The 18,513-nt window shown below is 37.9% G+C and overlaps 1 protein-coding gene across 1 annotated transcript; it reads left to right on the top strand.

The window, feature by feature from the left end:
- Positions 1–2,952: 2,952 nt before the first annotated feature.
- On the top strand, positions 2,953–17,186 carry RNF212B (ring finger protein 212B). Its single transcript, XM_087918194.1, has 15 exons — positions 2,953–3,282; positions 3,692–3,744; positions 4,505–4,579; positions 11,711–11,826; positions 12,652–12,712; positions 12,895–12,923; positions 13,141–13,187; positions 13,388–13,430; positions 14,030–14,087; positions 14,610–14,652; positions 14,972–15,011; positions 15,140–15,270; positions 15,785–15,840; positions 16,424–16,464; positions 16,888–17,186. Exons 1-15 carry the CDS (start codon positions 3,183–3,185, stop codon positions 16,919–16,921), a joined length of 927 nt encoding a protein of 308 aa, XP_087774320.1. The 5' UTR covers positions 2,953–3,182; the 3' UTR covers positions 16,922–17,186.
- Positions 17,187–18,513: the final 1,327 nt, after the last annotated feature.

The following is an 18,513-nucleotide window of genomic DNA, read 5'->3' as shown; positions in this document are numbered from 1 at the left end:
AGCCCCGCCCCCCACGCTCTCGCGACCAATCCTTTAATTTCCCGCCACTTTCTCAAGCGGGGGGGGGAGGGGAGGTTGGAAAGTGTCGCGCATGCGCGCTCCGGCCAGTCCTCTGAGGGTGGTGTTTCTCCGCAGTTCAGTTATGTTACAAACCCGCACTATAAACGCACACGGACACAAAAATACGGATCGATGCGGCGTTGTAGCAACGCAAAGTGGCGGCCTGCTTGGTCTCTCACCCTTGTGTTCCCAGCCCCACACCTCAGAATGAGTTGGAGTTAATTCCCATCATCCTGAGGGCCACACTGAGGAGGAAGATGTCTGTAGTCCAGCAATGAACGGAAAAAAAGGGTTTATTGATTTGGGAGGGGGAGGTTTCCCCTCAAAATTAACCGCCCGCCTTCCCTGTCACTTGACTTCGATGGCGGCTGAGGTGAACGAGCCTCATTTATAGGCTGGCCTAGGCAGGGAATTCTCAAAGGGGTTAAAAAAAAGCCATTAAACTGGGTTATATAACCTTGTTAGAATCATGGTTTCCATCTGGGTGGAGTGACTCACTGAACTGAGGGGGATTTGAGGCTGAATAACTAGGAGCCTTTTTATTTTCTAAGACTTCCCCAGTGTTTCATTAATTCCCTTTCCCTTTTTCCCTCTTTTTTTCTCTAATCTTTTCCCTTCCTCTCTTCTATTTTCCTTTCCTTTTATGCCCATTTTCCTTCCTTTTTTCTCTTCCCTCCCTCCCTCTTATTTATATAGTATGTAAATATATACTGTCAAATCAATACAGATACATCAAATAAGCAATTAAATATCCATAACGGTTAAGCCATCCCTTAAAAAATGTAAATAATTCTAAAGCAATGCAGCTGCTTTTCAAGGGACAGCCATGGAAGGAGAAGTTATGAAAGTGAATTTAAAAAAAGAATCGCACCAAAACCAAACAATATAATAATTAAATTGACATTGTTCAAAGAAAAATAATTTAAAGATGGTAGTAATTATTCAGAAACTTGTTTGGACAAGTTTCATCTTCATTAGTGCTTTGGATCTATAAGAAATTCTTTCCATGTCCAACGTGATCTTAAATAGATGTTCATCCTCTTGTTCAGAGATTCCCCCCATTCAAAGCACAAATCCAGTGTAGTCTTAAGAGAAACCCCTATAAATCCTCATTTTCATGCTGCTTCTGCCCTCAAATCAGATTTGAAATGTGAAAGTCATCCTGGAGTCACAAGATGTTAAAAAAACCCACATAAATCCTTGACCTACTGCTTGAATCCATGATTAAATCACATATAAATTGATTAGATTATAATTTATCATACTTTTAACAATAGTGGGAATGTCATGATAATGAAGAAAGATTTGAGCTGCAGTTTTCATGATTTTTACGTTAAAGTACCGCCTGTCTTAATCTTGCATTAGTGTCTTTATATCGAGCAGCCCAAACTCCGATTCACCATGCCCTGGGTGAAAATACCTGGCTCTCCAGTTGAGGCCCCATAAACCCCCTAATTAATTCCTAAAAGTCTTTAAAAGTATTGCTTCACTACAGTTGGCAACCAAATTTAAAGACTACAGTTTTCTTTCTCAGCCTGATTTCCAGATAAACTGGATTTCAGTTTTCCTAATCCCTAACCACCATAGCCAAAGGATTAGATTCAGAGATTATATACTACCAAGCCACCACCCCCGCCAAAAAAAAGTATCTGGTTTGGCAAAAAATAGAATATCTTTGTTTTATACAGTAATGTCAAAAGAGTGAAGATCACTGATGGTCATCAATCTCTAGTCAGACCTGGCAGTAAAAGGAAGACAATAAATTAAAATGGGAGAAAACCCAGAGTGACTAGAAGAAGCAGGGTTGGGGCATAAAACAGGATTTCATGATAAAAGTGATGCATTCTGCTGCCTGGGACATGTTGGTGTTATGAAACCATTATTATGCCATAGCTTTGATATATGGCAATTCCTCTTAATATCTATACCTCTATTCTTTTCCTTCCCTGCTATAGGTCCAAGCCAAGAAATGGAGCAAGACCCACCTCCCTTCATACTTAATTTTTTTTTTCTCATTTTCTTTCTCCTTTTCACGTTTCTGAAGTCCACAATATTTTGATGGAATAATATTTTATTTGTTATTTGTTGAACTCAGTGAATATTCATTAATAGTGAGTATGCAGTGGGAAAGTATCAGTCAATCAGAATAGAGCTGGAAGGCACCTTTGAGGTCATTTAGTCCAAGCAGGAGAACCTGTTCTATACCATTTCAGACGTGACTGTCCAATCTCTTCTTTAAAACCTCCAGTGATGAAGCACCCACACCTTCTGACAACAAACTGTTCTACTCGTTAATTGTTCTCACTGTTAGGAAATTTATCCTTAATTCCAGGTGGCTTCTCTCCTTGATTAGTTTCCATCCATCCACTGCATCTATTGGCCTAATATAGTTGCAATCATCCTTCTTCAGTCCATATAAGACCAGTCCGTACAGTAATACTCAGATAAAGATGGTGATGATATGTTACTTTCTGCCTCCCTTAAAGAAAGGATTATTTTTTAAAGAAAGGGTTATGTGGGTAAAGAAAGGGTAAAGAAACTAACATAGTCAACATTTAACCAATTTAGTAACACTAACACAATCTTTGATATAAACGTATCATTCAGTTGCTTATATTTTCTCTGCCAGTCCCTTGGTATTACACCTTTGTTTCCAATCCAATATATCCATCCAACCTTGTCTAAATGCCTGGTTCCCACCACCCCTTTCTCTTCCTCTCTATTTTTATAATTCATTTGCTTATTTTAATTTAACTTTCTACTTTTCCATCAATCCAATTCTTTTTATAACATCTTTTAAAATTTTTAAATACAGAATATAAACTGACAACCAATATTTAGAAGAAGAAAAAGAAGAGCAAAGACCAAAAGGCAGAAATAAAAAAGTCAGTTTCAATTTTCTTTTACTGCAGTTAAAAGTATAAAATAACCTCTTATTCTGTTACAGCGTTATTGATATTTTTAATAATATTGTATTTTTATTCTAATCCTCAAAAACATATATTTTTCTGTTTCCTGCAAAAATTCAAATTCAATTACAATTCTTTCTAGAAAACCATCTGACACATCCTTATTCACAATAAAAGCTGAGAAAAATCTACCTTACCTTTCTGCCTTGCAGCATGGATTGGTTTCATTGCAATCAGTGCTTCAGCCAAGAGAAATCTGACTTTTTGGTTACTAGTTGTAGACACATATTTTGCAAAGAATGTGCTGGTACAGGTAAGTATGAAGTGGATTTTTCTACTTTACAGGCTTTTTTGTGTGTGTGCCACACAGCACAAAAGGGGAGTAAAAATCAAAGAAATAAAAATGACGTCTCCTTCAAATGTGCCTGACTTCTGATGACCTATTGGACACTTGTGTGTCATTTCCTTGATATCAGTACAGATGTTTTTGCCACATTCTAGATTGATCTACAATTCTGAGATTTCTGATGGCTTCCTATCAAAGTGCCATCCAGCCCCAAACCTCCTTCACATCTAGAGATCAGCCAAAATCTTTTTACAGAGAATATAAACAAAAATTGGCTTGCTAATTTTAGAAAAATCATTCATTTTGCTATTTCAGACATTATTATATATGAAACGTTTCAATGTTATATTAACATTTTATGTTTTAATCTTGTTAGATAAATGCCCTTCTTGTGGAACAAGCTGCAAATATTTGTCTCTTAAGGATAATGTAAGTTCTGGTTTCTGTAAGAAATATTATTTCTTTTCGGTGTCTCTGAACTCAGACTTTGTATTCCAACTTATTGGATGAATGTGTCAAATATTTAATTTTAACCAAATACCAGTAGTGAGCAGGATTTCTTTAAAAAAATGAGTGTTAAACAATGAGTTTAATAGAGCTCTGACATTAGTAGAAAGTGGATAAATATTAATTTATAAGAAGCCAAACAAAAGATATTTCCTGAAAACTTGAGAATGATTTATTATGTACTTTTAATTTGTAAAAATAATTTCAGCTACCTGGCAATCGGGATCTCATTATGTATCCCAATTATGGAGAAAAGTACAGTATTCAAATACTGCCCATCAATGCTGTGTACTGAATGACATGGAATCAGTCACTATAATGTATTTTAGAAGGCTTCTATAAAGTTAGGTGAGAGAAGAAAAATGTTTTTTTTAAATTACTTATTTCAGAATATTTTTCCTGCTGTTTTTCAATACTCCAAAAGTGGTATTCTTCATACTACATTACTTTCAGTTCCTTAGAACAGTTTTTATATACATTTTTATTTTTATATAAATAAAAAATGAAAAAAATAATCAAAATCATATGCACAAGAATTCAGAATGACCGAGTATCAACTAGACATATTTCAATTGGTGAAATGATATTGGAAAGGTAACTCTGAAAAATTCAACATGTTTCTCCTTTTAGATTATAAACGATTTAACTCTTATCTACCCTTTGTTTGCTTTTCTGTCTTCAGATGAAACAAGAAGAAAAGAAGTTTGTCAAAAACCCTGTTGAAACAGCACTCAACTATATTGCTCATATCTCTCAGGTAAGAAACCATTTGGGGTTATATTCCCATAAATTTTAGTTGTGAAAAAGGGGAACAGTGATTGAAACAGGTATGTAATACTTAAGTTATTCTGACCCACTTAAAGTGTTTGGAGGCACGCCCACCCTGTAGAAAACATGAATGAACCACTTCCCTAGTCAAACATGTTCCCCAAAATTAAGGTACATTTTATTCCATTTTTAATAGCTGTTACATGATAGATGAATGATCCAAGGTCCGCTAGGATTGGTTAATAACCAATCTGGGGAAAGGTTAATTCTGTAGTAATGGTGATCCCAAGTTTGCCAAGTAAGCTAATTAATTTCAACAATAAATCTAGATAAAGGAGCCAGATAAATATTGTGACGAGCTAGTTAATCAGCAGAAGAAATTTCAGCAGAATCAGCGATACCTGAGCATTAAAATCCACCATGATAATCCTCATCCTAATCCCATCTCTTAAACTAGATAGCCTAGCGCTCAGATGAAGAGGGGAGGAACCTTTAAAGATGAAATGGATCTGTATTTTATTCTACCTCCATTAAAAATGTTTTTATTTATTTTCTTACAATTATATCACTTAATTGAACTTAACAAAGTTTGCAGCTATTCTTCATTAGATCCAGAAAATGGGCAAAACTGTTACCTTGTATTCAATATTCTGCATAGGAGCCTCTGGCAGAAGTATCCTGCAGTTCTAAAATCCTTGGATAACAGACAGATCATCCTTACTCAGCCAGTGACAAAAGGCTTTCTTTTCTATGTTTGTTTGTGCTAGACTGAGAAATACTATATAATCTTGATTTTCATAACGAAAGTTTGGCCTCCTGGGGGTTAAAAAGAAAGGATGATTGAGAACAGCAATCCATGTAATTTCCATATAATCATATAAGTCTCCTTGTCATCTCAATAACTTGATCTGCGAGAAGAGAAACAAACTTGAAAAAAACATCAGAAGTTCAGTCCTGAGAATGATGCAAACACACATATGTGCAGATACTAGTTTAGATAACATTGCCTTATTTTCATTCATTCATATGAATGCTTATACATCACATTTTAAAATAGAAATGTCCTAGTACAGTTTACAAAAGAAGTAAGTATTATATATAATTAATTACAATAGTGATAAAACATCCTCTGCATCCCTTATGTTTTAAACTAGTGGTTCCCAAACTTTTTCAGTCCACCGCCCCCTTGGTGCTAGAAACTCATCCTTGGTGCCTCCCACCCAGGGGTGAGATTCAAATTTATGTGGGCGTGGCCTAATTTGTGGGTGTGGTTTACTGGTCACGTGACTGGCTGGGCGTGGCTTGGTGGTCACATGACTGGCTGGCATGGCTTGCTGGCTGGGCGTGGCTTGGTCACATGATTGGGTAGGTGTGGTTTAGCGGTCATGTGACTGGGTGGGCATGACCAGGTGACTGGCAAACCAAATACAAACAGTCCTCACTTAATGGCCAGTTCCTTAGCAAGTGTTCTAATTTATGACTGGCCTCCCCACAGCTACTTGACCTATTTTTGGAGGGTTTTTTTTAAAAAAGTTTTATTTGGGTTTTCACACACAAAATACAAGTAAATCATCTTTTTTGAAAATAGCATGGTCCCGGGTTGAACTTCTTTATACAGACACAAAACTCAATTTCATGCTCCTTTTTGTATTCTATTCTATATCTTATACTGTTTTATATTTCCTATATAGTTTTTCCCCTCATTTAATTTTCTCAATTTTATTTTGATTATCTCATCTCAATTCAAATCATTATATTTATACTTTTGTCTGTTCTATAAATTTCATATTATCTTTTCTCATTAAACAAATTTTCTCCTGTAGTTACTATTTGGAGTATGACACCTTTATATCTTTTAATTACATCCATTCAACTCTTATTTAAACTTCAACATATATCTTAAGTTTATGACCTTCAATATAATACATAATACATAACTTCCAATCGAATTCTGCTTGGCACATTCTTATAATACACACTATATTCTTTAAAAAAAAGAAAGATTGTAAATATATGTAATTATAGACCCTCATTCCATTCCAGTTCAGTTCTATCATTAATAATCATTAAAATCTTAACATCTTTAACACTTCTTTTCGATTAAATATCATACTTCCCTAAAAACACATATAATCTCCATAATTAATTTTTCCCTTATTTCTCTTTACATATGTTTTATAAATCATTAAATATACCTTTTGTTACATTTATTTATTGACAAGCATTCCACTGAATTACGATAGCTGTTTTATCAGACATTTTAAACATACATTGTTTCATATTTTAAATAGTTTTAAACAACCACCCAATTGATTTTAGTCATTCAACTACAATAACCAAGAATCCAGAAATCATCAAGTAATCCAGATAGTCCTGAGTTATATCTTCTTATTTCTTTTTCGACTTTCTCTTCCTGGGGTTTTGGTTGCAATATTTCAGTTAGAATGTATCTTTTGGAAGTCTTATTGAGATTTTGCTGTAAGTTCTTTTTTAATGCCAGGCAGTCTCCTCCCTTCCAGATCCTACCCTTTTATTCTTTTTCTCTCCTTTCCTGTTTCCAAAAGCTTTTAATGATCCAGAAATCTTTATTATCCCTTTGACTTTTTATTTTCAGCATTAAATGCCTATTGATGTCAAAGTGGATTTTTTTCCAATTTCTTGCTTAAGTCTCTTAGCTGTCAGTATAGGAAAAGGAGAAAACCAAATCTTTTCCTTTTTCTCTCTCCTTCGCAGCTTAAAAATCTTCATAGGGAACAATGTTATTGTTTTTTAACACTTTCAATTCCAGGGTACCTTATCTGTTGCTTTTGCTGTTTGACCCAGTAAACCAAAACTTTCTCTTCTTATCTTCCTCCTGCACATTCTTTTCCAGTCGAGTTCTTCTTTGTGGTGGCCATTTCTGACCACCGCTGCAACTGCCTTTCGGGAAAGGGAGTAATGGCCAGCTGGGGAGGAGAGATACGTCTCTCCTCAACCCTGCTGGCAGTCTCCCCCCTCTTTACCACATCTACGGGGGTGTCTTAGCCCCGAAACCAGCCAGCTCGGGGCGCTCCAGTGGCGAGCATGGATCGAAGCCTCGCAGATACGAGGTTTCGGTCTGTCGCTGAAGCAGCTCAAACCGGAAGTCCAACCTTTTTTTGGAGTTTTGACAGCCATGCATGCACTCACACACACACACACACACACACACACACACACACACACTCCCTTCTAACCCTGCTGGAGCAGGTCATTAGACTAGAATTGGCAAAACATCTATGATTCGATTCTAGAAGTGAATAGAATCTAATCAGAGATGCTTTGCAGATTCTTGTTGATTTGTTTTATTTGTATTTATTTATTTTATGTTGCTGAATTGCATTGACATGTGTGTCCCTTCTTGTGCACAGCCCAGAGGCTTTTGTGATTCTTTGCAGCAAAAATTACCAACCTCTGGCTTTGCTCTACTTTTCAAATATGCTGCCACTGCTGCGTTCTAGGTGCCGCCCCCACAGGTGCACCCCATTGAGCCTGCTGCACTGGAGGGACCTGCCCAAGCAAGTACGAGTGGAACGGTGTACCAAGTCAATTGGGTGAGCCTGAGAATAGGAAAGAGAGAGAAAGAAAGAGAAGGAAAAGGAAAAGGGAAAGAAAGAAAAAGGGACAAAGAAAGAGGAGGGATGGAAGGAAGGGACAGGAAGAAAAAGGAATAAAGAAGGGAGGGAGGAGAAAGATGATATCTATTCTAGTCCAATCACCTGCTCCAGCAGGGTTAGAAGGGAGTGTGCATGCATGTGTTCTCCTTGTAATTTATCAGTACATTTTGGTTTTGCCTTCTTCAAAATTGGCACTGTTATACATTGGGGAAAAGTAATTTTTAGGGTGGAGGTCTGGTCAAATGGATCCTGTTTAAAGCCTCAACAAAATGTGAGAGCTTCCTGATAGTCTTGACCATGTTTCATCCACAAAACCTTTAACAGAAGCCAAAGATGTTTCAATGTGTTGGCAAAGATGTTTCAATGTGGAAAAGAGCCTCAGTCTAAATTAGGCCTCATTTCAATCTGAGGCATCAGGTCTCTCTCTCTCTCTCCCCCTCCCTCCCTCCCAGACAGGCTTTGCTCTACTTTCCCAATGTGCCTACCCTTTTGGATGGGTGTATGGATGGATAGATAGATAGAGAAACGGACAGACAGACAGACGGGCAGACAATATGACAGCGGCGGCACAGTAAAGCAAAGCCGCTGGCCACTGCATTCAAGGTGCTGGCTTCGGAGCGGTGCAACAGTCAATGGGGTGAGCCTGCAGTGCCAGTGCCTCAAATGCCCCCCTACTGCCTTTTAGCGCCCCTCTGCTGGTCCCCTTGGGGGAGCTATGAAGCGGCAGGGGGTGTTCGAGGTGCTGGCATCGCAGGCTCACCCCATTGATTGTTGCACCAGAGCAGTGCAAGGGCTCAATGGGGTAAGCCTGCGGAGCTGGTGCGTTGAACTCAGCAGGGGCACATTGTGAAAGTAGAGCCCTAGGCTTCCTCAACCCTGCCCTGCTCCAGGAAGGAGGGAACAGCACTGGCCTCTACGATGTGAGTGCCCCAGGAGGGGGAGCAGCTTAGGAGGCTGATCCCTGGCAGCCTGTGAACTTGCTGTCAGGCATGGCAACTACAAAAAGGGGCGGGCTTGGCTAAGCGGGATACTGGATATTGGGCATGGGGTCAAAGCCCCCCTTCCTCTGTCTCCCCTTAGGTGATCCATGGATGCCATTGACTGTTGCACCGGAGTGGTCCATCAGAGCTGCCGCATTCGAGGCGCCAGCTCCAGAGTGGTGAAATAGTCAATGGGGTGACCCTGTGAGGCCAGCGCCTCGAACGCTCCCCTGCCAACTCTTAGCACCCCTCTGCCGGCCCCTTTGCCTCTTAGTGCCCCCCAAGGCATCCCACCGCCCCCCAGGGGGTGGTACCACCCACTTTGGGAAGCACTATTTCAAACTATTAAAGGCCTGGGGAAAAGAAAGGGCTCCCCCTGCTGTTAAAAATACCCTTGCAATGTAACACACAAGTGAGCGCCAACCCTGTGGAAGGAGATTCCAAAAGTTGGGGGAAAAGTGAGAGAAAGTTGTTATATTTGTATCACAGACACCCATGTTTAAGGGGTTTGAGGGTTATGACACATTTACCTAATGCACTAACTAGGCTGTAACCAGTTTTACAGTATTTCTGATAAGATACTTTTTTCTGTTAAAAAAAGTATGCAGTTGCCTAACATAAACTATCAGACAAAAACGGCGCACATGCCAGATATTCAAATAGAAAGTTCTGTACAATATTGATTTTTTTCCTTGATGTCCTCTTTAATTTTAAAAATTAATTATTAAATACTCATGGTTTAGAAACAGTTTTGGGGGTAACTAAGAAGGAAAGCCGATAAATGTAATCTGAGACAATTTATACTATAATAAATTAGTTAGACTTTAAGCTATCGTAAGATTCCTTGCTATCATTCAACTCACCTTGTGGATAATATTCATATCACCTTGTTCATTTACAGCTTTAGGTACACAAAGTCTGAACTGTTTGCTCTATATAATATATGCCTTGCAAACAAAAACCACAGATCACGCCCCTGACTGGATGGAATATTAAAGTAAATATATAAAGTACTATTAGACCATTAGATTCAGCTACTAACTAGATGGTTCCAGGGCTGGAGAATCTTGATCATTATTTAATTTAAAATATTTATACAGCCACCCAAATTACATCAAACTCTGGGCATCTCCCAACTAGCAATTAAAATAATATCCATAATACTTTATACATATACTTTATGCATATAAACAATGAACATTAAAAAATCTGGCACCAAAATTAAGGTTCCACATGCAAGCCATTGTTAAATCCTCTTGCCCACCTCAATTTCTCCCAGTGCTTTTGGGAAAAGCCAGGTCTGTGATTTTTGGAGAATAACCTCCCTCTCCACTGGAAACAAATTCCTTGTGTGTCTAATCACACTTGGCCAAATAAAGTCAAAACTTTGGACTTTGCCCCTTATCCTTTGCCTTCCCCTTCTCCATTTCTTTCTATTAAGGCCCATATAGGTCTTCTATGTAAGCACAGTGCCATTACTGCCAGTCCTATGCCAGTTCTAATTCAAACAAGGCACTCAGCATCTTATAAAATAATGCAAATATAATAAAAATGGTAATAAAAATAAATAGCAAAACAAATCATCGTACTCTAATGAGCAAAATTAATAACATCCAATCCATATCAGGACTGTGACTCTCATTACAAATTTACTCCAAGGTTTCCCCCAGCAAAAGGGTGGGAAACAATCTGATCTCAGCAATGGTGCTCCAGAGAAGGAAGTCAGCTGGATCTCTGAAAATGATGTGTCTTAAGAAACGGGATCCAGAAAGAGTCTATAATCTTATTGAGTAGGCATTTGGAGAAGGTAATCCCATAGATTACCAGACCTCAAGCCCTATAGGGCTGTAAACCAGAAAACTGAGTTGTAATCATAATGAAGAGTAGATATAGATACAGCAAAATGATTGTGTGTCATCAAATGATTGTCAACTCTTGGCAACATATTGGCAATCTAAAAAAAAGGTGATCAGGCATGAGTGACTGTGATCAGAGACTTCCAATCTAGGAAAGATGTCACTGTACAAATCTTCCCATCAGCTGTTACTGCTGACCATCCTAGTTGAAATGTGTGGGAGTTTGATTTGAATGATATTAATAATCTTAATGCCTTATTTTATTGCACCAAAGGAATCGGAAGTCAATGCCTTTTTTCCCTTTTCCCTTGCTTTCCATTATCCACTTCCCTTTTTTCCTTTTCTAATTTACCTAATATTTGCTTTTGTATTCTTTTTGTATGTCATAAATTAATAAAACCATGAAAAAAAAAGATTTGAATAATATTCAGAATCCAAAGGTTTCCTATCACAAGCCTACTGTGATTTGTAGGGATTGGTCGTGTACGATCCATATACAGGAGATGTCTTCTGCTCTGAGTGATGTACTTGGACTTGAAAGGTTCCACACATGCTGTTTCTTATATCTCTAAATGAGTTACAGTCATGAGACCAAATGCTGAATTTCCTTGAAATCCATTTCTCTCGTGCCTTCTGGTCTTCTTTCTAGGTATGGACATTCCAGAAGAGCCAGATGGACCTGCTGGTCTCTTTCTACAAAAATAATGCTTCAAAAGCTGAAGGAGCACTCCAGCAAGCTCTCCACAAACTAACTATCCAGGAAAAGTGAGATATGCAGGTTGTGTTCATTTAAGAAAGGAAAACAGTATAAATGTGTCTGCACAACACAGTATGAATATTAAAATATCCTATTCTCTAGGAGGACATATAATATACAGAATACACTGAAGTACCAAATAAGCTGCTTCATATAGCACTCCAAGCCATAAGTGAAGCTAAATAGATTCAAACTAAGGTTAACAGGTTGTGCAAATACAGTGTCTAGGTCTTTCATTTACCTCTTGGCCTACTCTGTGAATACAGCCTGTTAGTTTTATTTGTAGGGATTAGTGAAGTTAATATGATTAATTTTACAAGATCTAGTTTCATATTGTCACTCAATTAAGAACATTACTGGTTGATCAAAGGTCCATTGTACCTTCTTAAGTCAACCCCCCCACTCTGGGCTGTTTAATTAAAATACCCAAAACAATTTTTTCCGTTCATATATCCAGAAAGCCATTCTTTCCTGTCCCTTCTTCCCCAAAAGAAAGTTATTGAATGAGCTGGAAATATCCTTCAGTTGTCCTAATTGGAAGGGAAAAAAGAAATACTTGTTTTATTTTTGATGGAGATAAAAACTGTGGCAAGCAAATAGGATTATATACTTTTCTAAAGAAGACTCCAGGCTACTGCTCCCTCCTGATATCAGCCATTAAAACATGTTGATAATTTGTGAAGTGAAACTAATAGCTTGCATAGCCCCAAAGGCAGCCCTCCTCCTTTATTCTCATCAGTGCTGAAGTGTTCTCTAGTGGGCTTTAAAGCATCACGGCATATTATTATTATTACCTGCTTTCTGTTTCTCCTGCCTGCCACTTCTATATGTAGAGAACTAGAGGCTGTACAGAAGGAAAATAGGGAACTGAAGAAGAAGTACTTCAACCTGAAGGTAAGATGCTTGGTGGAAATAATTATATATTTCCTTTATTTGGTTTCTTGTCACCCTCTGCTGGCAGCAATGCCTATTGCTCTTCTGCAGAAGAGAATAAATCGAGGAGAGAGTAAATCAAAGTCCTTTGCATGTTAGGAGCCCGGCTATTGACTCCCAAATCTTCCCTCTTCTCTCAACAGGCTTTTCCCAGAGAACACCAGGATAGCAGGTCAGTATGTCTGTTCTGTCCTTTGGAAACATTAATCAGGACCGGCAGCCCATGAAATAGAGGCAGTACTATAGGAGATCTCTCTGGCAAAATGAAGGAGCTTGAGCCATCATTGGCCAGCACTGAAAACACAGGACAGAGAAAAACCCTAATATTTAGGGGTGAGTGGGGAGGAGTAGTTATCCTAACCAATCAAACTCATTTCAATTTGATGCAGAAACAACACCCCAAAGCCGGTTGCCATCACTCCTCCCTCACAGACAGGTAAGAGATAAGGATCCTGAATCACTTCACTCGTTTCAGGGTAATATTTTGTGTATGCTTACTTAGCTATAGGGATATTTGCCTGGATCAATGTAGGATATGGACAGATATATCCAAGTATAAGATTTATTATCTCAGGCCAACATGTATTACTAGCAGAGTTAACCATGACTACATAGTAACTATCTCATACTTTGCAGTTACACCACAACCAATTTTCCAGCGCTCCAGTGAGGTGGTCAGGTAATTATTATATTTTTTAGTTAGGGGTGATTCATACTGTTAATAGTTTCTATAAAAAAACTCTCCTTTGACAGCAGTTTTTGGTAAAAACTGTCAAATGTGGAAATAAACAAGCCAGCAAAAATGCTTCATTCTAGTTAGTATACCTTTTGAGTCCACACAAAAATCCCAGTTGGATGGTGAAAATATCCCGAAGAGCTAGTTGGTTTTCTGGCAAAGGATATTTTGAACTAAGTTTTCCATGGCAGCCACTATTCTAAATGTGCTCCAGATTGCATAAAGTTTAGAAACTTGCTCAGAATTAAAGAGAATGAACAATGTTTTCTTCAAGAAATCAGAATTCAGAATTGAGATGGAAGGGATCCTCTATTCAGACAAGTGGCTTCTATTCTAAGGTGTGGATATTCTAAGTGGAGTAAGTGTCTTTCCATATCTTAGAATCTCCTTGCTGCGACTATGGTCCTTTCAGTCTAGCTCCCTTACAGCAAAATATGATTGTTATACTTAAAAAACCATAAGGGTACAATGCATTTGATTGCAGATTTAGCTTTCAGTTGTACTAGTGACAGCTTCTTGACCTATTGTGCCTCTTTTCTCAGCCGCTCATCTTCTATGGATTCCATTTCTTCCAGAGTCAGCCATCCCCTCAGCTGGCAGGTTAGTTTCTGCCACTGCTTTTCTTTTACCAGGAAATGACTGCTTTGTTTCGTGCAGTTATTTGAAGTAGTTTTGAGAATAAAATTCCACTGATACCATCTGCCCAAATGAAAAACTGTTTTGGGACATAAAACATTCTGGGCTCTTCCTTCTCTTTAGCTGCACATGGCTTGGGCAGAACCACCGTTTCCTTAGCTGTAATGTGGTTTAAAAGGAGGTTTCACCGGGAGATCCTGAAAGCCCCAAAGCCCCAAACTGGTTTATCTGCAATAAAAAACAATAATGTTAGCTGTAAGGTGTTTCTGAATATTTTAATAGTTGCCCTTTTAGTACTTTTGTTCCATTAAACATTTCTTCATATCTCACTGTATTTCTACGTGGGCTTTGCTTTTTATAGTTCTTAATATTTTTGCAATGATTTTACATATCTAATCACTATTCTTAGCTTTGTGGTATGCTGCTCTGATACAAATGAGATAAATAAATGAAAATTCCTTTAAACTTTTCTCCCCCTTTATTCAGCATAGGAGAGCCATCAGAACAACCCCGTCAGTCTTTGCGAATGGTAAGAACTGTCAACAAACAATAAATTTCTGCCGTATTGAGATTCCAGGCAATACAGGAGCCCAAAGGAAAAAAAAAATCAAGAATCTTCCAGGGTATTATTTCTACAGACAAGCATCCTTTCACAGCTTTTTATTTAGGACAGAATTTATTGTGAAGAGAAGCCACATTCCCTCTCTGTAACGAATAAAAGGATTTCTGTTTGATCTACTCCTCACACCACCTTTTCCCCACATACCTATCCTTAAACTTCCCATCACCTTTCCATTTGATCTCCACTATTCATTCCAGATGTAACACCTTTACATTCTATTTGACAGCTACTCCATCTTCAGACTCCATGCAGAGCTTATTCTACAGGTGAGTCGGAGAAGGCCTAGATGGTGCTGCTGCTTACATATAGTTACACAGTGTAAGTTAAAAATATTTAGTATTGTCTTCCACAATGATCAGGATTTCTGTCACTTTCCCCTCCTTCCTCCTTTTAGGTCCTCTCCTTTCATTTCCCACACCCCCAGTTTCAATGTCTTCAATCTTCAAACCCCAATGGCGAGTCAGAGTGCTAGTAACCCTGGGGAGCCACAAGAAACTCCATACTTCAACCTCGGCATCTTTCCAGGTGAGGAAAGTGTTCCTCTTTGGCAAATATATGTTTATTCCTCAATGTTTTTGTGCAGAAACACGCTACTTTTGGTTGTGATCTAGCTCCTTATGTAAATTTGGCTTATAATGACTTGTAAATACTCATAACATCTAAGACTCACTAGCTACAGGTGAGTCCCAAAGCACTGGATTTAGCTTGAGTGACTCTCATTGACCAGTACTGTTTAAAGTTAACAGAAAGAGAACCATACACAAGGAATAATCACATCAACTATACTGTTATTTTCTTTTAAGTAAAATTAAACCTTTGTCCTAATCTCCCTCGGTTTTGCCTACAAAAGTCCTCTTTTCTTTTGATGCATGCCTGACATTACCAGTCTGCCCAAAGCATATTGAAGTCTGGCATTATGTATTCCAGAATGGTTAGGCAAGCTGACACATGAAATATGCAAATGCCAAAAGCGACTAAGGTGTGAAGATAGCCCTTCAACTCCCACAGAACTTGCCCTCCTGTTGCTTTTGTTTTATAGATCCAGCAGGTGCTTCTGTTCCTGACCACAATGCTGAAAGACTGCGCTCCCTACAGGTAAAAATTAAGATTGTAGATAGGTAGTCCCAAAGGTTCTTTTTCAGGAGGCAACTAGGCTTTCTTGTTCTTTCTTTTGAATATATTTCGCTTCTCATCCAAGAAGCTTCTTCGAGTCTGACAGGATAGTGGGGAATGGAAGGATTTATATTCCTTGCGGACAGCTGGCAATTGCGTCCTTTTAGGGAGTTGTTGAAGCACTTGGAGGTTTATCTGTGTCCTCAGGGTCACCTGGGTGGTGCTCCTGGTTCCTGTAGTCTGCAATTTTTTCCTTTGAAAATCCATTCCTACTCCCACACAATTCCAAAAGTGTTCATCCCAAATTGTATAGCTAAATGTCTGTAGAGATTCTCAGTTATCTAGGTCATGGTTCCATTCCCCATCATCCTGTCAGAGCTGAAGAAGCTTCTTGGATGAGAAGCAAAATGTCTTCAAGAGAAAAAGCAAAAAAAGTCCAGTTGCCTCTTGAAAAAGCACCTTTGGGACAACCATGACCTGGATGACTGAGATTCTCTACAGACTTTAGACATGCTAGGAAAAGGTTCACCCATTTCAGCTGCTTTTCTTTTTCTGTCATTCTCAGCTGAGATTCACACCTCACTCAACACCATCCTTTCCCCACAGGTAAGTGAGACCCACATGGATTCTTCATTCTCACCCTTTCATGTTACATGACACAGCTTTGTGAAAGACGATGAATGTAATCCATATCCAAGTGAAATTATGGCTCCCCTCTACTCCCCGCCCCCACCCTGGTTCTAGTTTTCATCACCCTTGCCAGTAAGATGAATTTTTTTTTGCTGTTAAATGTTAAATTTGTTTAAGTCCCAGCTTTACAATTTAGAAATCTTAATGGCAGCATCCAAAGGGACAAAGTCCCTATTTTCTCCTCATTCCCCATGTCTTCTGTTAAACTAAAATTGTAGTACATTAGAAATACATTATCAAAAATCAGAATACAATTTTGCTAAGCAAGCTGAACAATTAATCCAGTCCTAAACTGGGAAGACTGGCTCCACGCAACTAGTTAATTGTACTTTTCCCCAGGTATTCATCCATCAGCCAAATCCACCAGCAATAATGGGGGTGGCCAAAGCAGCTGTTCTCTTAAACATCATCCTAATGTAAGATGCAAGATAGACTCTTCTGTGCAGATTTCCTGCAGTATTTGAATATTTGAGCCTTATTAAAAAGCAATCAATTAGTAATTGAGTGATGCCATTAGGAGACTTGTTTTGATTAAAATTATATTTAAATATTTTTTGTGACTTGTAATAAGCCGTTCACAGTTGCCTGAAACCAACTGGTGTATGAATCGTAGTAAATAAATATAAATTATTATACAAGGCAAAGTGTATAATGCACTTAGCATATGTGACATAATTTTAAAATAAAACCCTATAAAGTCTTTTGAGGAAAATGGCTAAAACTAGCTAGTGAACTCTGCAGTAGCAGAGTTGTTACTGTTTTAACTATCAATTATAGCCCATTAACTGACCTGTGGATCCTAGCTCCAATCTTACTTTGTGACTAGATTTGCTAAGAAGGAAATGTATTACGTTGTATGTTCTCTGAGCTAAAATCCTTTGTCTAAGATGAAATATGCAAACAATTTGACCCAGGTTGCACATAATGTAGGGTTACTGTATTTGCAATCAACGTTGCTTCCCGGACTAAAATAAAAAAGATAAGCCTTCAAAAAGACTATACTTAGAAAGAGGAAAAAGACAGATATAATTTACTGAACGTAATTATCTATTAACTCATTCAATTTATTAAGTAACCAGTCAACAAATCAAATTATTCTGCTTAGTTCTATCTTGGACAAGTTACAGCCTTTGAACATTTCACTAAGTATGGCATAATCCATGTACCATTTTCTCTTTACCTAAGGTTGATTAGCTTATTTCAGTACTTTAAAATTCTCTTGCCTGGAGAGGCAGAGGCTATTTCTGTAAAGATCCTACTTTAAAAAAATTGAAATAGAATTTTTAAAATACAGATGATTAATCTCTGTCTACCTCTTCATACTTTCACAAATTTGCAAATTCCTCCAAATTAATCTCTAAAGCTATTCTCAGAATGTATGAGTTTTATTTTCCCCATCAATCTGAGGGCAATGACAGTTTGACAAAAGAAGATACCAAGCTTTTAGGACTGTTTGCAATTCTTTTGCAAGAGGCCACTCTTGTTATCTTACAATATCTCTAACTGGCATTGAATTCACTATATCAACCAACTACAGACCAGATATATGACATGAATGGAAAAACTGATGATAGGGAAAGCTGGTGAATCAAGGCACTAACAGAACAAGGAAAAGAAAACAGAGCAACTAAAAGAAAGTCACATGATAAAGAAGACTATTAAAAGCAGATATTAGAAGTCATTCCAAAAATGATATTTTTAAATAAAGGAGAGAATGAAAATGGAGGATTAATGATAAAATATCAATTTGAATATAACAGCTACAGTCACCATATTAAGTACCAGTCTGGAAACTAACATTTTTTTAGTGTATCTTGAAGGCATGAAAACAGGAAAGATAGCCTTAGTCTGTTTTCTACAGATGAAACTCGAAAAATTAGAATATTGTGCAAAAGTTCATTTATTTCAGTAATGCAACTTAAAAGGTGAACCTAATATACGAGATAGATCCATTCCATGCAAAGC

Source organism: Pseudonaja textilis, chromosome Z (assembly GCF_049901715.1).
Source record: "Pseudonaja textilis isolate UNSWEBS1 chromosome Z, rPseTex1.2, whole genome shotgun sequence".
NCBI lineage: Eukaryota > Metazoa > Chordata > Lepidosauria > Squamata > Elapidae > Pseudonaja > Pseudonaja textilis.
Note: the sequence above shows the minus strand (reverse complement) of the source record. Positions and strands in the feature narration are given on the sequence as shown.

Excerpts from the sequence above, each read along its gene's own strand:
- RNF212B (XM_087918194.1), top strand. The coding sequence starts at position 3,183 with ATGGATTGGTTTCATTGCAATCAGTGCTTCAGCCAAGAGAAATCTGAC. Across the intron at positions 13,188-13,387 it reads CACTCCTCCCTCACAGACAG|TTACACCACAACCAATTTTC; the intron begins GTAAGAGATAAG and ends CATACTTTGCAG. Across the intron at positions 16,465-16,887 it reads ACACCATCCTTTCCCCACAG|GTATTCATCCATCAGCCAAA; the intron begins GTAAGTGAGACC and ends ACTTTTCCCCAG.